General features: G+C 43.9%; 2 protein-coding genes across 4 annotated transcripts in view; one reads left to right on the top strand and one right to left on the bottom strand.

Moving 5' to 3' along the window:
• Positions 1 to 1,687: 1,687 nt before the first annotated feature.
• On the bottom strand, positions 1,688 to 15,652 carry itgb3bp (integrin subunit beta 3 binding protein). Its single transcript, XM_080195630.1, has 7 exons — positions 15,612 to 15,652; positions 8,945 to 8,975; positions 8,729 to 8,852; positions 4,631 to 4,700; positions 4,119 to 4,197; positions 2,752 to 2,845; positions 1,688 to 1,864 (listed from the first exon to the last, which is right to left on the bottom strand). Exons 1-7 carry the CDS (start codon positions 15,626 to 15,628, stop codon positions 1,815 to 1,817), a joined length of 465 nt encoding a protein of 154 aa, XP_080051756.1. The 5' UTR covers positions 15,629 to 15,652; the 3' UTR covers positions 1,688 to 1,814.
• A 535-nt stretch (positions 15,653 to 16,187) lies between these two features.
• Positions 16,188 to 23,061, top strand: part of efcab7 (EF-hand calcium binding domain 7) — a 93,505-nt gene continuing 86,631 nt past the window's right edge. For 2 of the 3 annotated variants that reach the window (XM_080195624.1, XM_080195627.1), the window contains exons 1-2: positions 16,188 to 16,268; positions 21,941 to 22,116. In XM_080195624.1, coding sequence (XP_080051750.1) covers positions 21,942 to 22,116 — 175 coding nt within the window. In that variant the 5' untranslated portion in view covers positions 16,188 to 16,268; position 21,941. The remainder of the gene's footprint in view (positions 16,269 to 21,940; positions 22,117 to 23,061) is intronic. The other variant, XM_080195626.1, reaches the window with a different exon arrangement.

The following is a 23,061-nucleotide window of genomic DNA, read 5'->3' as shown; positions in this document are numbered from 1 at the left end:
ACTGGATGGAAGACTGCAAAGTCAGAGTGGTCTGGGTGGCAGCAAGGTGGCAAACACTGCTGTCTCACAGCACCAGGGAGCTGGGTTCAACTTCCGGCTCGCGTCACTGCCTGTGTGGAGTTTGCACATTCTCCCTGTGTCTCTGTGGGTTTCCTCCAGGTGCTCTGGTTTCCTCCTACAATCCAAAGATGTATGGGTTAAGTGGACTGGCCACACTAAATTGCCCCTTAGTGTCAGGAGGATTAGCTAAATACATGGAGGTTGTGGGGATAAGGCATGGATGGGATTGTGGTCGGTATAGACATGATGGGCCAAATGGTCTCCTTCTGCAGTGTAGGGATTCTATGAAAATTGAACCCTGACTCAAAAAACCATAACTTATACTTTTTATCAGGAACAGTCATAGGATCGCTAATTATTTCAACAAGAATAAAAATATAAAACATTGGGTTATTATCACTCCTTCACTCTGCTCTTAATTTAACAAATACACACACATTTTAAAACTGAAACAGATTACAAAGTATATCTTAAGCTATAACAATCTCAGTAACACATCCCTTTAAACACATAAGATGGCTATGATCAAATACACTCTCCATTCAATCTCAAGTGAATATCTGTGGATTTCTCCTCAGAATCCTCCCAGATGATTGTCACATGAGACTTTCCAAACCCCTCTCCCAAAAACACACTTTAAAATATTCTTTCACAATAATGTTTTCCATTAACAGTTTGCATTCTGAAGTCCAGTCCAGGTTTTCCAAATTACTCTTTTAAACAAAGCTTTCTCTCCATTTTTATCGGTGAATCTATTTACATCAGCCCCTTTAGGGTTTCTTTGTCTTGGCTGTTGTATAAGCTGTTCAAAATTGCTTTAATCTCTCAATTCCCAGACTCTTTTAAAATGGCATTAAACTTTTGATTGACTTCTGCAGCCAGCTTTCCCCACTTTAAATCTGGTTACAGCAATTGTCTCAGCACTTTGTTTAGTCTTGCTTGAATTCTACTGAACAATAGCTTGATCTCTGTTCTCTTTAGCTCAGTTGTTTTAAAACATTTTTCTGTCTCAATTTTCTGATTATCTGAACAGTAACTGGTTCTTTGGGAAGCCTGCCGCTTTTGCTCCTGTCCTGGCAGATTTGAGACATATTGTTTCCCTGGTATCCTGTCTTCAACTGCAGATTATCCAGCTAAAGACTTAAAAGTTTTTCTACCTTACAAAACCCCCAGTTGCTAAGCAACCACTGCTAGTTTATTTACTCTTCACGCCATAGCCCTCTCTAAGTATAACAGAAACAGTCAGAACTGAACCAAGCCCCATACATACAAACACCTTTGACCAGCATGAATCTAGCAATAGGTGTTAACTGTTCCAGGCACAGAAATGTCAAATTAAACCCACTTAAAACTATACCTTATTTCTAATGTTGACCAATACAAATATAAGTCCTCTAAAATGACCTTTGTTTTCTGAACAAGCATGGGTGACTACTTTAGTGTATCTATTTGAATAATAAGTGCTCAAGATGTATGTCGTAAATGCAATCTCAAGGTAGCCAGTATATTTTTTATTGCAAATATTAAGTTAATATCATACCAATGATTACATTTTAAGTTACCATTTCTTCTTTGAATGTAATGTAGAAAAAAAGGAAAGATATTCTTTCAGAAATAACTTATTGTAGACAGTACAATGGAAATTTATATTACTGTATACATTTAACAAATATACATGAAAATATCATTTCAAAGAGCATGTATTCAGCCTTGATTAATAAAATGCAAAAAAAAGTGTTAGAAAAGTTACATATTTAGTTCTGATCCTTAGCAGTCTGGTTGCTTCTTCTTTCAATTTGTGCCACTACAACAGAAACAGTGATATAGAATTACAATTTGTATTGGAAAAAGTAACTGTATTTTCTTCTCCAATCACTTAAAGGTACTGAATCATAACAGGATACAATTCAACAAGGATCGGCTAAATTATCCAAGTGGTCAATGTGTTGCCAGGTAATTCAAACATGGGGAAGCAGAGGGGTCAATGTCATGAATGTTCATCATTACTGACCCTAATCTTCCCCAATAGGTGTAGACAAAGGTCATGGGTAGAGGAGGGCACTCAATGTTAAAATTTGGCTTGTTGGGCCAAAGTGCCTGTTTCCCGTGCTGTGTTGTTCTTTGTTCTAATCATATTGTGTTCAACCATTTATAGGTATGGTCTTTCTAATCATATTAGGATAATGTTCCCAATCTTGATGCAAGTTACTCCAAACCAGTTACTAGGATGTTTTACAAGAGTGACATAATGTAAAATGATTTGCCCTCCCTTAATCTCACTATCGAAACTCTACAATCTGCTCCGCAGTCTTATGACGTTACAGAAATCAAAAGCGCAAAGTTAGGTACAGGAGGAGTATTGCCCATTTATGCTCAAATCCCCGAGCATCATAATACCTTAAATACTAATTAATAACTGATTTAGAAAATAAATCAAGAAAACGGATTTCCTTGAGATTCTAAAAATATCTGAGTGAGTCAGAGCATGCAATGCAATGGTGCTGCACAGGCACTCAAAAGACTAATCACCAATTTTCTTGTTGTTCGATCTCAGTTAAGTCACAATATAAAACTGTTTGACTTTCTGCAGTTGTGTTTGTAGGTGGATTTGCCCAGAATTTGCTGTTCTCCCTTCTATTAGCATAGGACTGCAAATATTGGAAATTTGTGAATTGAAACTATGCTACTTACTGAGTTCTCTGTTTTTTCGGAGCTCAACCATCAGGTCCCCTGACTTGTTCCAGGCACCAATGAAATACTCCAACTCTTTACTGCCCTCCAAAGCCTGAAATAGTCACAGTCGTAGCTTGTTGCATGCATGACCACCAGACTCTATACATAACTCTGGGGCTACATTTTTTAAACTGTCATTACAACTTTGGATTAATGAACTGTTTGAACAACATTTATTATTGTCCTTGATGGTTTGTAAATCTATAACTGTTGACAAAAAAATTGATCTTTAAAATCAGGCACAGTTTAAGTATATACTGACTTCAATAATTAAGCCACAAAAAAATGCAACGATTGAAATGTATTCAATCTTGCAAATTTTGATATTGATTAGCATTGCTGGAGTGCAGGATTAGGCTTAGCCATGATGTTAACAATCACTGTTCAGTCTTACACAAAGACTGGTCAATACTGTAAGACGTTTGGGGCGGTGGGGCGGTGGGGCGGTGGGGGGGTGGGGGGGTGGGGGGGGGGGGGGGTGCGCCAGCCACCTAGTGACAAGGCAAGTGTGAGCCAGCAATTTTAAATACGCAAAGTAAATAATCATCTTTATATTATTTACAGCTAGAAAGGGGTTTCCCAAAATAATGATGAGCCATCAAAAGGCACGATTCAGATATCAGGACTAGAGCAACATATTCATAGCAGCAGTAGGCAATGTCAAAGATAGAACAGGCATAGTTCAGTAATTCCACACCATTTTAATTTCAGATGCACATGGGATATATGGGGATCTGGGTCAAAACAGGATAGAGGATCATCCCTCATATCATTGCCACTGACTGGCAGAATCTGGTGAGAAATCAAGTCTCATCAGCAGGGTCTACTTTACCAAGTTTAATTCTTCAGAATTCCGACACTGGATAGAAGATATGTAAACTTAATCTTTGACAGGCCACAGGGCACTCTACGACTAAATGTCTATGAAAAATACGGCTGCCAGATTAGTTAATAGCTGCAATGTAGTAAACAAATAGATGATAACACCTTTTATCTTATTTGGATAACAAAAAGGCATAAAGAAAATAGCAGGTACAATGGAAGCATCTTAGTCCAGAGGGCTGTGTGTGGTGCAAAATAAAATTTGGTTTTGACTGAATGGTCTTGAAGAAAAACTGTGTTTTTAAGGTCTGGGTACTGGATTCCATGGGGATGGCTCAGGCCTAACCTCGGAAATGAAGAATGCCACTTGACTGAGAGACTAGACACCACCACTCTAAGATCAATCACGGTCTTCAGCAGAGAAGAAACAAGGAGTGAAAAATGAGTAACTTTTCCTACCATTTTTGAGAAATCAAAATCTTTATCAGCTTATCCACACTGACCTGCAGGGCACTCAGCTTCTCCCTGGTTGCTTTGATAGCCAAAACAGACTTCTCCACTTTTGACCTCAAAATATTTAATCTGTATCAAAACAAGTTACATCACAAACTTCACAACTTGGCAATTACACATATTTATAATTCTACATCATTGAAAAGGGAACAAAATCAGTACTTCAAAAGCAAGAATGTAAAAAGATAGGAAGAAAAGGGATACAAATTAGAGATGACAGCAATAATTGCAGTCCAACATTCCAAGAGGCTTCCTATTGTCTATGATTTTTTATACATCACATTCAAAATCTTACAGATAGTGCACATTTCCTGTAAGCTGTTATGTTGTCACATTTAATGACTTTTCTGACACAAAGTAAAATCTCGAGGATCTGATATTTTATGCATCATTTAAAAAATATATTTATATAAGTTACATAGCACATCTGTTTTCTTCAAAACATTGCACTATGCAGCCCTCTTCTACATGTGCAACACTTCTTGGTGATCCAGTGACTCACCCTTTCTGGCCTGTATGCAGATGTCCTCTTGTGGAAACTGCAGTTCTCTCTGAGTTCAGTTCCACGACATCTACAAGACAACAGGAAAGAGTTATATTTTAATTTGATCTTATAAAGCATTGGAGGGTTGCATGATAATGGTATCTCTAATTTCCTACTTGTCCTATTTGCCCACCTTTTTCCTGCTGCTGCTGAAAAAAGGTGGGCAAATAACCCAATTCCTGTTCTTTGCAAGTGCTGTTTTGGTAGAAATGCAGGCTAGCCTAAGTCCTGGTTTTCTCTCTTCTGACCCAAGGGAGCATCTGATCTCAAATCAGCCAGACTTCATAGCTGATCGGAGCAGGAGATGTGTGTCTGCCTATGTAGCGCAGGGATGGGTGTAGAATTAAACTACACGTGTATCTTCTTCATCATCATGGCATTATCACCATTACATTTATTACACAAGAATAAATAGTTTGTATTTATATGCTTAAAAAAGTTCACTGCCCCACTTGCAATTTTTCTTGTCTCCATTTTATTGATACAGTCCTACTACAGAATCCTTTCAGTTCTACTGAATATTTCTGAAATTATTACAGACAAGTGTTTTGAGGTTTTTTTAATATATAAGAAATTGAAATAATTGTCTTGGCCTGTAGATTGTTAGGCTATGGATCAGAAACCTCAAGACATACTATGAAGTCAGGCTAGACCCCAACAGTTTGTTATTTTGATAATATATGAGGATATGATGTCTTATTCCAGGTGTGATTCTACTGACATACTGGGAAACTTTTATCAAAACAAACTTTATTTAACATAATTTAACTATAACAAATGAATAGTGTCATCTATAGGCCCCCGAATAATGATCTGGAGGTGGGGCGGGCTGTTAACGCGCAAATAAGTGCGGCGTGCAGGAATGGGACGGCCGTAATTATGGGGGATTTCAATCTGCATATTGATTGGTCGACCCATGTTGGACGCGGTGGGCTCGAGGAGGAGTTCTTGGAATGCTGCCGGGATAGTTTCCTTGAACAGTGTGTGTTGGAGCCGACGAGGGAGCGAGCTATCTTGGATCTGGTGTTATGTAATGAGGCAGGTAGAATTAGGGACCTTGCGGTGAAGGATCCCCTTGGGGAGAGTGGTCATTGTATGGTGGAGTTTCTGGTGCAGATGGAGGAGGAGAAAGTGGGTTCCTGGACACATGTCCTTTGTTTGAACAGAGGGGAGTACGGTAGAATGAGAGAAGAATTGGCGAATGTGGACTGGGGGAGCGCGTTGGAAGGTAGGTCTGCTGAGGAGCAGTGGAGGATTTTTAAGGAGATCTTTCTTGGTGCTCAGCAGAAATTTATTCCAATGGTCAAAAAGGACCGTAGGAGGAGAGGTAATAAGCCGTGGATAACGAAGGAGGTGAAGGAAAGTGTTAAATTAAAAGCAGAGGCGTTTAGAGTAGCTAAGAGTAGTGGGTGAGAAGAGGATTGGGAGAGGTTTAAATGTCAACAAAGATTGACAAAGAAGTTGATAAAGAAGGGTAGGAGAAACTATGAAGCTGGGCTAGCGCTTAATATAAAAAAGGATAGCAAGAGTTTTTACAAATATATAAAAAGGAAGAGGCTGGCTAGGGAGAACGTTGGACCCTTAGAGGATGAGAAGGGGGACTTAGTGGTAGGGGATGGGGATATGGCTGAGGTCTTGAATAACTTTTTTGTTTCGGTCTTCACGGAGGAGGACGTGAATTATTTGCCGGGTGTTAGCGATGGAAAGGTGGTAGGACTGGAGGGTCTCAATGACATTACTGTTACTAGAGAGGCGGTGCTCGACAGACTGGAGTGGCTGATTGTGGACAAGTCCCCAGGACCGGATGGAATGCATCCGAGGGTTCTGAAAGAAATGGCGGAGGTGATAGTGGATGCCTTGGTGGTTATTTTCCAGACGTCGCTGGATTCCGGGGAAGTGCCGGAAGATTGGAAAACGGCTAATGTTACGCCGTTGTTTAAGGAGGGTGCCAGGCAAAAGGCAGGGAATTATAGGCCAGTTAGTTTAACGTCTGTTGTAGGTAAAATGTTAGAATCCATCATCAAGGAGGAAATAGCGAGGCATCTTGAGGGGAATTGCTTGATAGAGCAGACGCAGCATGGTTTCATTAAAGGGAAGTTGTGTCTGACAAATTTACTGGAGTTCTATGAGGATGTGTCTAGGGCGGTGGATAGAGGAGAGCCGGTGGATGTGGTCTTTCTTGATTTTCAGAAGGCGTTTGACAAGGTACCTCACAAGAGGTTATTGCAGAAGGTAAGGGGACATGGAGTTGGGGGTAGGGTGTTAGCATGGATAGAGGATTGATTGTCAAATAGGAGGCAGAGAGTGGGGGTCAATGGGTGCTATTCGGATTGGCGGTTGGTGACTAGTGGAGTGCCCCAGGGGTCGGTGCTGGGGCCTCAGCTATTTACCATTTATATAGATGATCTGGAGGAGGGAACCGAGTGTATGGTGTCAAAATTTGCTGATGACACCAAGATTGGTGGAACGGCAAATTGTGCGGAGGGTGTGGAGAGTCTACAGAAGGATCTAGATAGGCTGGGCGAATGGGCCAGGAAATGGCAAATGGAATTTAATGTTGGCAAGTGCGAGGTGGTCCACTTTGGTAGGAATAATGGTAGGAAGGATTATTACTTACGTGGAGAAAAACTGCAGCAGGCGACGGTGCAGAGGGACCTCGGGGTCCTTGTGCATGAGTCGCAAAAACCCAGCTTGCAGGTGCAGCAGGTGGTCAGGAAGGCGAATGGGATGCTGGCCTTCATAGCGAGGGGGATTGAATATAAAAGTAGGGAGGTCTTGCTGCGGCTGTATAGGGCATTGGTGAGGCCGCAGCTGGAGTACTGTGTGCAGTTTTGGGCGCCGTACTTACGCAAGGATATTTTGGCCTTGGAGGGAGTGCAGAGGAGGTTTACTAGGCTGATGCCAGAGTTGAGGGGGTTGAGCTATGAGGAGAGGCTGAATAAACTAGACTTGTACTCGTTAGAGTTTAGAAGAATGAGGGGAGATCTCATTGAGACGTATAAGATGATGAATGGGATGGATAGGATAGAGGTGGAGAGATTCTTCCCGCTCAGAAAGGACAGTAGGACTAGGGGGCACAGCCTCAAGACAAAGGGGGGGCGGTTTAAAACAGAGTTGAGGAAGAATTTCTTCACTCAAAGGGTGGTGAATCTCTGGAATTCTCTGCCCGTTGAAGTGGTGGAGGCTACCTCGCTAAATATTTTTAAGAAGCGGGTTGATGGGTTTTTGATAAGAGAGGGGATTAAGGGTTATGGGGAGAGGGCGGGAATGTGGAACTGAGCCACGACAGATCAGCCATGATCTTATTGAATGGTGGGGCAGGCTCGAAGGGCTAGATGGCCTACTCCTGCTCCTATTTCTTATGATCTTATTAGCTTAACATTTAATAATTGAACAATACCTAAACAAGATACAATTCTTAACTGCTAACCTATCCACATGAACTGCAAATTAAGCAATATTCCTCTTACAGACTTAAAACCCCTCTTCAAAATCACTTAGTAAAACACAGGCTCATGTACTTCTACTCAGGTTACCAGTCTTAGAGCTCGCAGAACCTTTCTTGAGATAGAGAGAGAGAGAGAGAGAGAAAGACATGTCTTTCTTCTTTCAGACCAGACAGTAAAGTTTGTTTTTAAAAATGAAAGAGAAACTGGCATCTTCCCTCACTCCACCCATTAGCACATGACTCAATCTGTCAATCAACCTAATCACTACCCTACTCTGAAGCCCCAGGGGGAAAACCTGGGAAAGTAAACAGAAATGCATAACTCTGTTTAGACAAACATACTGTTGTAAAATGAGTTATTATCCTGCAGTCTCAGCATAGAGCTGTTCTCTCAAACAAATTGACCCCTTATAATAAAAGGCTGCCTCTTACAAGAAATATATAAATATATTTCTTAAAGGCACAGTATCATCACAAGATCAATGATGCTCCAAAACTGGAATACATCTATCAACTAGTTAAGTAATTATGAACACATTGTTAATATGTCACTCAGTCATAGGATAACACACAAAACAAAACTAATTAATTTTCAGTTATTACTATACCAGATTTTGCCCTAAATTGGGAGCTTTTAGGGCTAAAAGGGCTAAGACATTGAGTTCCAGTGACTGGAGAAAATCTTTCAATGGAAATCCTGTGGTCTTTCTTGTGAGGTGTTGCTTCAATTTCCTGCAGTTATAGAAGAAAATGCCCTTAAGTCATAATTTTCGACTTTTGTTTTAATGAAACCATCTTCAAATGTTTTTATATATTACACTTACCTTTTTTTCTAACTGAAGGGACCGCTTAACTCTGAAACATTAAAAGAAATGTTTTGTTTAGAAGGCACAAAACTTGGTGGGAATGTGAGTGTTGAGGAGGATGTTAACAGGCTTCAAGGTGATTTAGACCAGTTGAGTAAGTGGGTGAATACTTGGCAGATGCTGTAAAGCATGGATAAATGTGAAATTATCCACTACAGATGGAGAAACAGAATGAGAGTAATATTTAATAGTGATAGACTGGGAAATGTTGACCTGGACCAGTCACTGAAAGCAAACGTGCAGATACAGCAAACAGTTAAGAAGGCAAATGGTATGTTGGTCTTCAGTGCAAGAGGATGAGAGTACAGGAGCAAGGATGTCTTACTGCAGCAGTAAAGGCATTGGTGAAACAACACCTGTAATATCGTGTGCAGTTTTGGTAGGATATACTTGCCAAAGAGGGAATGCAGTGAAAGTTAGTAAATTGGATCACATAAAAAACTGTGTTTAAAAAAATGCCATTGCTTATTCCTCAAGATAAACTAACTCAAAACACCTTCTGTTTACAGACAGATGGTAAGAGGAAAATAATGCCATTTGAAATTAACTCCTTCCTGTCCATAATATCATATGATCATGACTGGATATTCAGACCTTTCATATATGCCCACATTTCTCACTTTTTTAAAAAATTAAGCTTTTTTTTATCTCACAGGAAGTAAACATACAAATCAACAGTTATGTTCAGACTCAATTCAAACAGTGCAACTTCTTTTTGTGTTGAAATACAAAATAAAGAATACACTGTGCTTCCCTACATCACTGGTTGGTCATTCTTGACTCATAAAACAAATCCTGACTACCCTCCTACGCTTTTCTCCTGGACCTTTGGAACTTTTCTTGTTTCTGAACCAGCCTCATCTTGCATCCTGTTCCAAACTGTTTTTCCAACGCTTATATTCATAATCAGGCATGACGGCCTGACAATGATTATCCACTTTGGCAGAAATAATAGTAGGAGGGATTATTATTTAAAAGGCGAAAAGCTGCAGCATGCTACGGTGAGAGGGACCTGGGGGTCCTTGTGCACGAGTCGCAAAAACCCAGTCTGCAGGTGCAGCAGGGGATCAAGAAGGCAAATGGAATGTTGGCCTTTATAGCGAGAGGGATAGAATGTAAAAGTAGGGAGATCTTGCTGCAACTGTACAGGGTACTGGTGAGGCCGCAGCTGGAGTACTGTGTGCAGTTTTGGTTGCCACACTTGCGGAAGGATATATTGGCCTTGGAGGGAGTGCAGGGGAGGTTCAGTAGGCTGATACCGGAGATGAGGGGGTTGGCTAATGAAGAGAGACTAAATAGACTGGGTCTGTACTCGTTGGAGTTTAGAAGGCTGAGGGGGGAATCTTATAGAGATGTATAAGATAATGAAGGGGATGGATAGGGTAGAGGTAGAGAGATTCTTCCCGCTCAGAAAGGATAGCAGGACTAGAGGACACAGCCTCAAGATAAGGGGGGTGCGGTTTAGATCAGAGTTGAGGAGGAACTTCTTCACTCAAAGGGTGGTGAATCTCTGGAATTCTCTGCCCGTTGAAGTGGTGGAGGCTACCTCGCTAAATATATTTAAGTCATGGGTAGATAGGTTTCTGATAGACAGGGGAATTAAGGGTTATGGGGAGAAAGCGGGAAAATGGAACTGATCCACTTCAGATCAGCCATGGTCTTACTGAATGGAGGGGCAGGCTCGAAGGGATAGATGGCCTACTCCTGCTCCTATTTCTTATGTTCTTATGTAATGATTTTCAGAGCAAGGGGGTTCTCAATCCAGAAATTGCAAGGTGCTTATTAATTGCCAAGACAGACCACAATTTTAGCTCCATTGTACTTTAACCATGTTTCAATTTGGTTCCTTTTTTTAAAAAATGCATGTGTGAATACATATTGCTTTAGATACATAATCTATTGAGATAACAATTTCCAACAAATTTATTGTTAAAAAATTGTTTAAAAAATCCTGAAATGCAGCACTACCCTACCTACTTTGTCCAAGATAACATTGTCCAAGTGTGAGATCAGTGGGTTATTTGATTGCAGGAGATATCACAAACGATGGATTCATATTCTGTTCTCTTCTGATGTCCAAAAAAGCACATTTTCTAATAGTGGCCCCTGGCTGATTTACCCCTCTTGTTGGTTCAGGATACTCTGATTACTCCAAGAGTTGCAATTATGCTCCTCACCTAGATTTAGTACTTAACACAGTTTTGTAGGAATATTTCATTTTCATGTGCATAAAGATGAGGTTAGCTTGACATATGAATAATTGAGTTAAATTATTGGTTAGGTGACCTAATAGGGCTTGCTGAGCAATCAATTATAATTGATTTGTTGAGACACTTTTCTTATATTCAAAATCAATTAATTGACCTCTCATTGATCCACTGTCATGTAATCTGATCTTGCCATTTAGTGATCCTGTTTCACTCCACATCAGCGACATTGTTGCAACAACAAAATAAACTGGAATTTCTTTATTAATCAAGGGTTACTGCAAAAAATGAACCTGAGCATCACTGGTGCACTCCCAACAGTGAATAAGGTGAGGATTTATTTTTCTAGATGATGAAATATTTGTGCCAATGAAAATTAAGGCAGTGGAAGCAGAAGGAGAGGCTGGAGGATGGCATAGGGCAAACAAGATTAGAGAAATGATTGTGTGCCTCAAAGACTAGTGAAGGAGAAGTGGGGTTTTGGTTCGCGGGGCAGCGGCAAAAGTGGAGCTGTACTGTTGGAACTGTATACACCCCGAACTGTGCTCTAATGAACTGCATTACTAGGGAAGTAGCAAGGAGTTTAAACTACATATGGGATCAAATTTGGGAGGATGTGGTAAATCAACGTGTTAGATACGAGTCAAGAGGGAATGGTATTAAAATGGGAAATGATAAACAGACCATGACAGGGAGGGATAGAGATTACAATTCAAAGAATAAATCCGTAAAGTAAGAATTTGCAAAAATAATAAAAGGTCAAAACCAACGGCTTGGCATCTGAATGCACAGAGCATTCAAAACAAACAGCGAATTGATAGTGCAAATAGAAATACATATGATCTGATAGATATTAAAGATGTGGCTGCAGGGTGACATAGATTGGGACCTATATGTTGAAGGGTACATGACATTTAGGAAGACAGGAAGCTAGGGAAAGGTAGAAGGGTGGCTCTCTTAATTAATGATTGTATTAGCACAAGAGATAGGGGTGACCTACATTCAGGAAACCAGGGTGCAGAAGTAGTTTGAGTAGATGAGGAATGATAAAGACAAGAAGTCACTTCTGAGTGTTGTGTATAGGTCCCCTAACAGTAACCGCATTCCTTCCCCCCGCCTTCTAGTTCTCTCCATTTCCATATACAGTCCCCTACTTCCATTTCCTTCCCTCTTAACTTCCACTCCCTCCCCATCTACAGCTTCCTCATTCCCTCCAACTTTCCTCCTTACTCACGTCCCCCCTTCCACGCTACTAGCTCCTTCTCTCCACTTCTTCCTCAGCTCCTCCACAACTTCATTCACTCCACCCTGACTCCCTTTCCAGTTTCTCCTCCACTGCTTCCCTCCCTCTGACTTCCTCCTGCTCCCATGCCCACGTCTGTTCTTGGTCTTCTGCAATGTTCCAGTGAAGCTCAACGCGAACTGGAAGAGCAGCATCTCATCTTCCAGCTAGGCACTTCACAGCCTTCTGGTCTCAACATCTGAATTCAACAACTTCAGATGATTAGCTCCACCCCACCTTGATCCCTTTGTTTTCATTTTATTTTGTTTTTAACTGTTCTCTACCTTTTATTTCTCCCCTCTTTCCCATTTTATCCCTCTTTCCTTACCTTTTCTCTCCCTTTCCCTCAATTTTACCTCTCTCCCAAACATCCCCCCTCCCCCCACATCTTCATCTGTTACTGCTTACCCTCCGATTTCAGCTTCTTTGGCATTTGGCCATTCACATCTTTTATTCTATGGACTGCCATTTTCAGCCTTTCCCCTTGTTTTTGGGGCTATGACTCATCTTTCATTCCCTCACCCTATAGTATAAATATCTCCCACTTCCTATGCCTTTTAGCTTTGACAAAGGGTCATCTGGACTCAAAACATCAGCTTTTTTCTCTCCTTACAGATGCTGCCAGACCTGCTGAGATTTTTCAGCATTCTCTTTTGGTTTCAGATTCCAGCATCTGCAGTCATTTGCTTTTACCTCCTTCCCTCACACTCTACCTTGCTCCAATATTTCACCCTACCTCCACTACGTCCCTCCCCTACCACTCCATTAGGTCCACTCCAACTCCCTCCATTCCCCACCAATCACCTGTCCCGTCATCCTCTGACGCTCCACTGTCTACCCCCAATATTCCACTTCATTTCCCCCCCATTTACCACCAACCCTCCAGTTCCATTCCCAAACCTGCCCCTCTCAGGGGTCCCTCTCTCCCTACATCCCGGGGGTCTCTTTCCCTTCACCCTGCCCTCTCTCCCCCCTTCATGGGGTCTCTTCCACTCTCGCTCTCTCACTCATGAGGTCTCTTCCTGCCATTCCCTCTCAAGGGGGTCTCTTCCCTCCTTCTCTCACTCACAGGGGTCTCCACACCTGCTCTCACTCAGGGTGGGGAGGTCTCTTGCCCCTTCCCCTTTTCACTCGGGGGGTGGGTCGCTTCCTCCCTCCCTCTCTCATGGGAATTTCTTCCTTCCTTCCCGCCCCACAAGGGTCTCTTCCCTCCCTCTCTCACGTGGGTCTCTTCCCCCTTCATCTTTCACTCAGGGGGGTCTCTTTCTCCTCCCCCCACTCACGGAGGTCTCTCTCTGCCCCTGCTTCACACAAAGGTCTCTTTCTTCTTCCCCCACTCACGGGGTCTTCCACCCCGCCCCAAACACCCCCTTTCGGGGGCTCCGCCCCCCCCACCCCGCCCCAAACACCCCCTTTCGGGGGCTCCTCACCCCCCACCCCGCCCCAAACACCCCCTTTCGGGGGCTCCTCACCCCCCACCCCGCCCCAAACACCCCCTTTCGGGGGCTCCTCACCCCCCACCCCGCCCCAAACACCCCCTTTCGGGGGCTCCTCACCCCCCACCCCGCCCCAAACACCCCCTTTCGGGGGCTCCTCCCCCCCCCACCCCGCCCCAAACACCCCCTTTCGGGGGCTCCTACCCCCCCACCCCGCCCCAAAAACCCCCTTTCGGGGGCTCCTCCCCCCCCCACCCCGCCCCAAACACCCCCTTTCGGGGGCTCCTCCCCCCCACCCCGCCCCAAACACCCGCTTTCGGGGGCTCCTCCCCCCCATCCCGCCCTGCCCCACCCCAAACACCCCCTTTCGGGGGCTCCTCCCCCCCACCCCACCCCAAACACCCCCTCTTTCAGGGGCTCCTCCCCCCCCACCCCAAACACCCCCTCTTTCAGGGGCTCCTCCCCCCCCACCCCACCCCAAACACCCCCTCTTTCAGGGGCTCCTCCCCCCCACCCCACCCCACACACCCCCTCTTTCAGGGGCTCCTCCCCCCCCACCCCACCCCACACACCCCCTCTTTCAGGGGCTCCTCCCCCCCACCCCACCCCACCCCACCCCAAACACCCCCTCGTTCAGGGGCTCCTCCCCCCCCACCCCAAACACCCCCTCTTTCAGGGGCTCCTCCCCCCCCCCACCCCACCCCAAACACCCCCTCTTTCAGGGGCTCCTCCCCCCCCCACCCCACCCCAAACACCCCCTCTTTCAGGGGCTCCTCCCCCCCCCACCCCACCCCAAACACCCCCTCTTTCGGGGGCTCCTCCCTCCCCACCCCACCCCAAACACCCCCTCTTTCAGGGGCTCCTCCCCCCCCACCCCACCCCAAACACCCCCTCTTTCAGGGGCTCCTCCCCCCCCCAAACACCCCCTCTTTCAGGGGCTCCTCCCCCACCCACCCCACCCCACCCCAAACACCCCCTCTTTCAGGGGCTCCTCCCCCACCCACCCCACCCCAAACACCCCCTCTTTCAGGGGCTCCTCCCCCACCCACCCCACCCCAAACACCCCCTCTTTCAGGGGCTCCTCCCCCACCCACCCCACCCCAAACACCCCCTCTTTCAGGGGCTCCTCCCCCCCCACCCCACCCCAAACACCCCCTCTTTCAGGGGCTCCTCCCCCCCCACCCCAAACACCCCCTCTTTCAGGGGCTCCTCCCCCCCACCCCACCCCAAACACCCCCTTGCAGGGGCTCCTCCCCCCCACCCCACCCCAAACTCCCCCTTTCGGGGGCTCCTCCCCCCACCCCACCCCAAACACCCCCTTTCGGGGTCTCCCACCCCACCACCCGACCACCCCACTCATGGGGTCTCCCTCCCTCCCCCACCTCACAGGGATCTTTCGTTTTCCCCCCTCATTCATGTTCTTATGTTCTCCCCTCATTCATGTTCTTATGTTCTCCCCTCCACTCACGGCGGGGGGGGGGGGGGGGCTCTTCCACCCCACCACCCGCAGGGGTTACTCTTTTTCTCCCTCCGCCTACCCCACCCCCAGGGGCCTCCATCTGCCTGCCTGCCTGCTGCTGCTGCTGCTGCCCCCACCATGAAAGTATGTTTCCCCCGCACTCCCTCGCCCATGGGTCTCTTTCTCTTGCTCCACCCACAGGAGTCTGTTTCTTTTTCTTCCCTCTCTCTCTCTCACTCACGGGCGTCTGGGCTCCATTCTGGGTTGTGGTTTGATTTTGCCGCCCGGTGCTCTGTGTTTGCGGTCCGGGTGCCACTCGGGGTTGGCTGAGCGGCGGATCAGTTCACACAAACCATGGGCTTCCCCGAGACCTCATCAAGTCTCCTTCATTCAAATATTTACCATGTTTCCCAGTTCAGTAGCGATTGTGTTGATTTATTGTCATTAAACACACCAGGGTCGGCGGACAGAGAAGTCGACACAAAATTTAATTCCCAGATGAAATACAAAAAGATCGGAACAAATTAACATTTTTATATTCAAGACCGAGAAAACAGGATAAATTATTACAGACAAGAAATTTAAAAATCTCAGGCAAAATCTGAAACATTTCAGACCTGAGAGGATCAGTGAAAGGAACATGACTCTGTGCAGCTCTTTTATGTTGTGTTCTGAATGTAAAATTGTAAAGTCTGATTATAAATAATATTTAATAGAAACTGAAGACGCTGAGGCCGGAACCATTCCCCGGGACCGAGTTCTTCTCAGGGCAGGAGCGGTAAACAGTGAGAACCACTCGCTGCCCATTGGCTGGGGCTGTTGCCCATGGTTACCGTCTGGGCCTGGCTTGGGAGCGGTCAGGTGAGAACAAACTCCAGATACATTCGCAGCCCGAAGGGTAACTAACTCCTTTAACAATTTAAACCTTAACTTTTGGGAAAGTTGTATTGTGGTTTTACAAAGGCAGAGAGGTTGCAGTTTAGCAGTACCGTTGACCTGGTTTCGTTTACTAATGAAGCAAAAGTTATTTTTGCCATTAAGTTAATTGTTTAATTTCACTTGTTTTGCTTTTTAAAAATACACATTTAAAAAAATCGTGATGAGCAGGAATAAACTAATTATGAAGAAATTAAGTTTTAAGATACAGGAATTATTTCCAAGGGAAAGAGTAGAGGAATAAGACTTGATTTATTATTATCACATGTATTAGTATACAGTGAAAAGTATTGTTTCTCTTGTGCTATACAGATAAAGCATACCATTTATAGAAGGAAAGAACAAATGGAGAGGGTTACAGTCATAGCTAGAGTGTAGAGAAAGATCAGCTTAATATAAGGTATGTTCATTCAAAAGGCTGATGGCAGCGGGGAAAAAGCCGTTCTTCAGTCAATTGGTACTTGATCCCAGGCTTCTGTAGCTTTTTCCTGACGGAAGAAGATGGAAGAAAGTATATCTGGGGGGCACGGGGTCTTTAATTATGCTGGCTGCTTTTCTGAGGCGTCGAGAAGTGTAGACAGAATCAGTGGATGGGAGGCTGGTTTGTGTGATAGACTGGGCTATGTTCAAACTCTTGGTAGTTTCTTGCAGTCTTGGTCAGAGCAGGAGACATACCAAACTGATGAATCCAGAAAAGATGATTTCTATGTGCATCTGTAAAGGTTGGTGAGAATTGTAGCAGACGTGCCAAATTTCCTTAACATCCTGAGAAAGTAGAGCATTCTTAACTATAGTGTCTGCATGGAGGGACCAGGACACGTTGCTTGTGATCTGGACACCTAGAAACTTGAAGCTATTGACTGTTTCCATTTCATTCCCATTGACGTAGGCAGGGGCATGGCCTCCACTGCTGATATGATGTGGAGTTCCTGTCTTTGGACTAGGGTAGACATAGTAAGTAGTTTAACAACATCAGGTTAAAGTCCAACAGCTTAATTTGGTAACATGAGCTTTCAGAATGCTGCTCTTTCATCTGATGAAAGAGCAGCGCTCCGAAAGCTCATGCTACCAAATAAACCTGTTGGACTTTAACCTGGTGTTGTGAGACTGTTTTACTGATATTCAGGGAGAGATTATTGTCATTGCACCAGTTCACCAGATTCTCTATCTCTTTCCTGCACTCTGTCTCATCGTTGTTTGAGATCTGTTCCAGTACGGTGGTGTCATCAGCAAACTTGAAAATCAAGAAATTTGAAAACTTAAAAAATGGAAAGTTTATTCGTAATTTAGTTTTACTTATGAAAGGCTAGAATGCTTGCAGAGCCAGTAACTAGGTTGCTGGTTTAATCACTGCAGGGTAAGTAAGAATTTATTAGGTTATACAGTTTTAAAACTGGAAATGTCTGCCATGATACATGATTGAGGTAGAGATCATTCATGTTTAGAGGAAAATTGAATAAGCATTTGATGTGGCTAAAGTGAGATGCATCTTAATGCAATTAAGCATGATTCCATCTTCATATACAGGATTTGCAAGTCTATCATCTCAGCCCCACACTATCAGTGCAGTAGTTCCTCCTGGATCCAACTATCTTCAACTGCTTCATCAATGACCCTTCCTCCATTGTAAAATCAAGAAAGAGGAATTGCTGTTGATTACATAGCATTCAGTTGCATTCAGAATTTCTCAGATAATGAAACAATCCATGCCTGCATGCAGAAAGAATTGGATAATATTCAGACTTGGGCTGATGAATGACAAGTAACATTCCTACCACACAAGTGCCAGGCAATGACTAAATTCGAGAAGAGAGAATGTAACCATGTACACTTGACATTCGATGGCATTATCATTGCTGAAGCCCCCAACATCAATATCCTGGGGCTGTCAGTGACCAGAAACTTAACTGGTCCAGCCACATATGCCTAACAATGAGGAAAATTGCATCGATATGTCTTGTCCATGAAAAGCAGAACAAAATCAGCCCAGTCAATTACTGCGACAGAAATACTGTGGCTACAAGACAAGGTCAGAGGGTGGATATTCAGCATCGAGTAATTTAGTTTTTTACATCCCAAACTTCTCAACAATCTACAGGGACCAGTAAGGAATGTCATGAAATACTTTCCACTTACCTGAATGGGCGTAGCTCCAGCAACACATAAGAAGCTCAATGCCATCCTGGACAAACCAACCAGCTTAATTGGTATCCCAACCATCACCATAAAGATATACTGTTTCCACAACTAGTTCTCTCTGGTAGCAGTGTGTATCATTTACAGGAGAGAAACATGCTGGTTGTCTTGTCAGAAACAACACTCTGCCATTTTTTTGGTAAGATTTTGCTTGAGGCATTTTATCCTAACTTTTATCCAATGATCTTTGTGGGAAAATAAATGAGTATATGACTATTTGACAAAAACAGGTTCAAGTTTGGCTGGAATGTCCTCCATGATCAAACAAATTTGATAATGCTCAATATTTGGGGAAGACATGATACTGTGAGTCCATGAAACTATTTTGGAAGAAATAAGTTTACACATAAAAAATGGATCTATGTTTCCTTTTTGTTTATTTTTATTCCTGAAACTTAGCAACATTGGAATATCACACTAAAAATTAGGAGTCGGTAACCAGGTCCATTGGTGCTGAAGCTAGTGTGTCCTTACGACTGCCCTGCCTCAACTCACCTATACTAGTGACTCAGTGATTGAAACTGGAACCATCCTTTAAAATTTTGATAAATGTAAAATGCTGCAGATGCTGGAATCTGAAACAAAAACAGAAAATGCTGGGAAATCTCAGCAAATCTGACAGCGTCTGTGGGGAGAGAATAGAGCCAATGTTTCAAGTCTAGGTGACCCTTCGTCAGAGCTGAGAGCAAAGAAAATTAGCGGAATGTATACAGTGAGGATGGTGGGTTGGAATAGGTCAAAGAGAATGTAAATAAAGATACAGAAGGCTGAGAAGGTGATAAAGTGCACATTAAGTGATCAGAATGCATGGATGGCAGAAGAGAGGTGCAGATTGTCAAAGGAGTGCCTGAGGAATATGACAGTTGCCCTTAAAGGGGGATGAGGGGGCAAGAAGGAGAGCTGGAATGGAAAGTGGAAAAATGGAGGTGAAAAAGGATGATACAATAGATGAATAGGATGAAACAAAGTAAAATAAATGGAAACGAGGTGGAGGTGGAGAAGGGGGTTCTGAAGTTGTTGACTCAATGGGCACTTTACAGTCTTCTGGACTGAGCAATCAGGAGATGAGGTGCTGTTCCTCCAGTTTGTGTTAGGGTCACTAGACATTACAAAAGGCCAAGGACAGACATGTGTTCAGGAGAGCAGGGTGGTGTGTTGAAGTACCAAGTAACAGGAGGGTCAGAGCCCTGCCTACAGACAGATCGAAGGTGTCCAGCAATGCAATCACCCAGTCTACGTTTGGACTCTCCAATGTAGAATAGACCGTATTGGGAGTAGCGAATGCAATAGACAAGATTGAAGGAATGCATGTGAAGCGCTTCTTCACCTGAAAGGGGTGGTTAGGACCTGGGATCTTGAGCAAGGAGGAGGTAAAGGAGCAGGTATTGCAGCTTCTGCGATTGCATGGGAAGGTGTCATGGGCAGGGGGTGAGGTGTTGGGTTTGATGGAGGAGTGGACCACAGTGTCCAGGAGAGAATGATTCCTGCTGAATGCTGACAGGGGCAGTGCAGCAGAGTCGAAGGAACTGAGAGAATGGGATGGAGTCCTTAAAGGTGTGGGGTGCGAGAAACTGCAGGCGAGTAGTTGTGGGAGTTGATGGGCTTGTGATGGATATTAGTGGACAGCATGTCACCAGAAATGGAGACAGGTCAAGGAAGGGAAGAGGAGTGTCAGAGATGGACCACGTGAAGGTAATAGAGGGAAATCGGAAGCAAAATTGATAATTTTTTCCAGGTCCAGACAAGAGCATGAGGTAACACCGAAATATTCATTGATGTACCGATAAAAGAGTTGTGGGCGGGGGCAGGAGTAGGACTGGAACAGGGAATGCTTCACATAACCCGTAAAGGGACAGGCGTAACTGGGACCCATGCAGGGGCCCAAAGCCACACCTTTTATTTGGAGAACATGAAACGAGTTAGAGGAGAAATTGTTGAGCGAGAGAACCAGTTCAGCCAGATGGAGGAGAATGGTGTTGGTTGGGAATTGTTCAAACCTCTGTTTGAGGAAGAAGTGAAGAGCTTTGAGGCCATCCTGGGGGGAAATGGAGGTGTAGAGGCATTGGACATCCATGATGAAAAGAAGGTTGTTTGGGCCGGTGAACTGGAAGTCGTTAATATGGCATTTGGCATCGGAGGAATCACAGATGTAGGTGGGAAGGAACTGGACAAGAGGAGAGAAAATGGAATCAAGATAGGAGGAAACGAGTTTGGTGGGGCAGGAACAGTCTGACACGATGGGCCTACCGGGGCAGTTTTGTTTGTGGATTTTGGGAAGGAGGTAGAAGTGGGCTGTCCAGAATTGGGAGACTGAGGTTGGAGGCTGTGGAGGGAAGATCTCCAGAGAGGATGAGGCCATTGACAGTCCTGGAAACAGTGGCTTGCTGTTCGGTGGTCAGGTTGTGGTCCAGGGGGAGGTAGGAGGAAGCATCTGAGAGTTAGTGCTCCCCCTCTGCGAGATAGAAGTCCATATGCCAGACAACAACAGCACTGCCCTTATTGGCTGATTTGATGGCAAGGTCAGGGTTGGACCTAAGAGAGCGAAGTGCATAAAGTTTGGAAGGAGATGACTTAGAATGGTCAAGAGGAGTAGAGAAATTGAGACAGTCACGCCGACAGTTCTCAATGAACAGATCAAGAGCAGATGAAAGGCCAGAGGGAGGGATCCAAGTGGAGAGGGAATGCTGGAGGTGGGTGAAAGGATCTGCTGAATGGGGGGAGGACTGCTGTCCAAAGAAGTGAGCACAGAGACAAAGGCGGTGGAAGAAGAGTTCAGCATCATGTCAAGCTTGAAATTTGTTTAGATGAGGATGCAAAGCCAAGTCCTTTGCTGAGTACAGCACGCTCAGCCTCAGAGAGGGGAAGGTCAGGGCAACTGCCACATTCCTCAGGCAGTCCTTTAACAATTTGCACCTCTGTTCTGCCATTCATGCATTTTGATCACTTAATGGACATTTTTTAAGCAATTTCTCAGCCTTCTGTATCCTCATTTACATTCCTTTGTTCCATTCAACTTGCCTTCACCTCCCTCTCTCACCATCCTCATAGTATAAATCTCCACTGATTCACTTTGCTCTCAGCTCTGACAAAGGGTCATCTAATTTGAAACATTCTCTCCCAAGGATGCTGTCAGACATGCTGAGATTTTCCAGCATTTTCTGATTTTCTTTAAAATTTTGATTTAGTCTTCAGAAGAATCAACATTTTCCTATCCATACACTTATTATTTAGTTTCTGACATATTATAATAAAGTAAAGTAAGTGATTCCTTTGTGAAAACCCCAAGCTTCTGTAGATTAAGCCATCATATCCAGGACATTTTGCTATGCTACATGCTATTGTCAATAACTGTTCAGTAATCTATATTTCTCAACACCACACCAAACAACATGAACATCTAGAATTTAATATAACACACACATTTTTGTAAACTTTCAGAATGTCCTATCAGCAAGGAAGCGTCGCATCTACTTCAGCCAAGCCTGTGAAATCCGAATCTGGCAAATCTCAGTTCACCGAAGAAGAGAATTTTTATAGGAATTGTCGAGCAGCTTACTTGACAGTGTTTGGAACCAGTTTAGAGAATATCACTTCCAAAGATCAACTCTGTCTAGGTGAAGTTGAAATTAAAATAGCGAATTTCATTTAAACGTGTTTACTTTTTTGTATTTTGAAATTTGTGATTTAAAACCAAGTGGAAAAACAACTTAGCACCCATCATTGTATTACAAGAACAGTGTTGAAGTGGCACTGTGTTTGTGTTGTAATGCTGTTGTGTGGCAGAGCCAAACAAAGGATTATTTCATTTTAAATCTGTTTTTTAACTACAAGTTAAGTTCTACATATCATAGATAAGTTGAGATCAATAAATCTTGGGGTCTATCATTTTCAGTATGAATATGTGATACAATACGAAAGCAAAACACTGCAGATATTAGAGATCTAAAATAAATGCAGAAAGTACTGAAAATACTCTGTAGGCTTGACAGCACCTGGGGAGGGTGAAGGAGAGATAATGTTTCAGGACCATGACCTCCATCAGATCAAAACTATACACTTGTGACTTAATTTCCCGTACGTTATTTTGTCCTATGCACTCATAGTAGATGTTGCATCAGAATAGTAAAAAGCTATTGAAAAATAGTTCATATTTATATAGTTTTATATTTTAAATTCTCAGAATGATTAACAAATTAATTTTAAAGTGTAGCGATTTTGTTTTAGGCAAAAAGCAATAGACAGTTTGCACAAACAAATATCTAGAATAATGACTACATTATTTATTCTAGTGGTGGTTCTTTTGGGATGAATGGTAGCCAGGATGCCGAGAGAACTGTGGTTAGCACTGCTGTCTCACAGCTCCAGGTACCTGGGTTCAATTCCCGACTTGGGTTACTGTCTGTGGAGTTTGCACATTCTCCCCATGTTTGCGTATGTTTCCTCCAGGCGCTCCGATTTCCTCCCACAGGTGTGCGGGTTAGCTTGATTGGATGTGCTAAATTAACCCTTAGTATCCTGGGAAACGATAGATTAGAGGGATAAGCAGGGTAATTAAGCGG

The sequence above is a fragment of the Carcharhinus amblyrhynchos genome, chromosome 9 (genome assembly GCF_965287045.1).
Source record: "Carcharhinus amblyrhynchos chromosome 9, sCarAmb.v2.hapA, whole genome shotgun sequence".
In the NCBI taxonomy this organism is placed as follows: domain Eukaryota; kingdom Metazoa; phylum Chordata; class Chondrichthyes; order Carcharhiniformes; family Carcharhinidae; genus Carcharhinus; species Carcharhinus amblyrhynchos.
The sequence above is the reverse complement of the archived record's forward strand: the minus strand, read 5'-3'. Positions and strand labels throughout refer to the sequence as shown.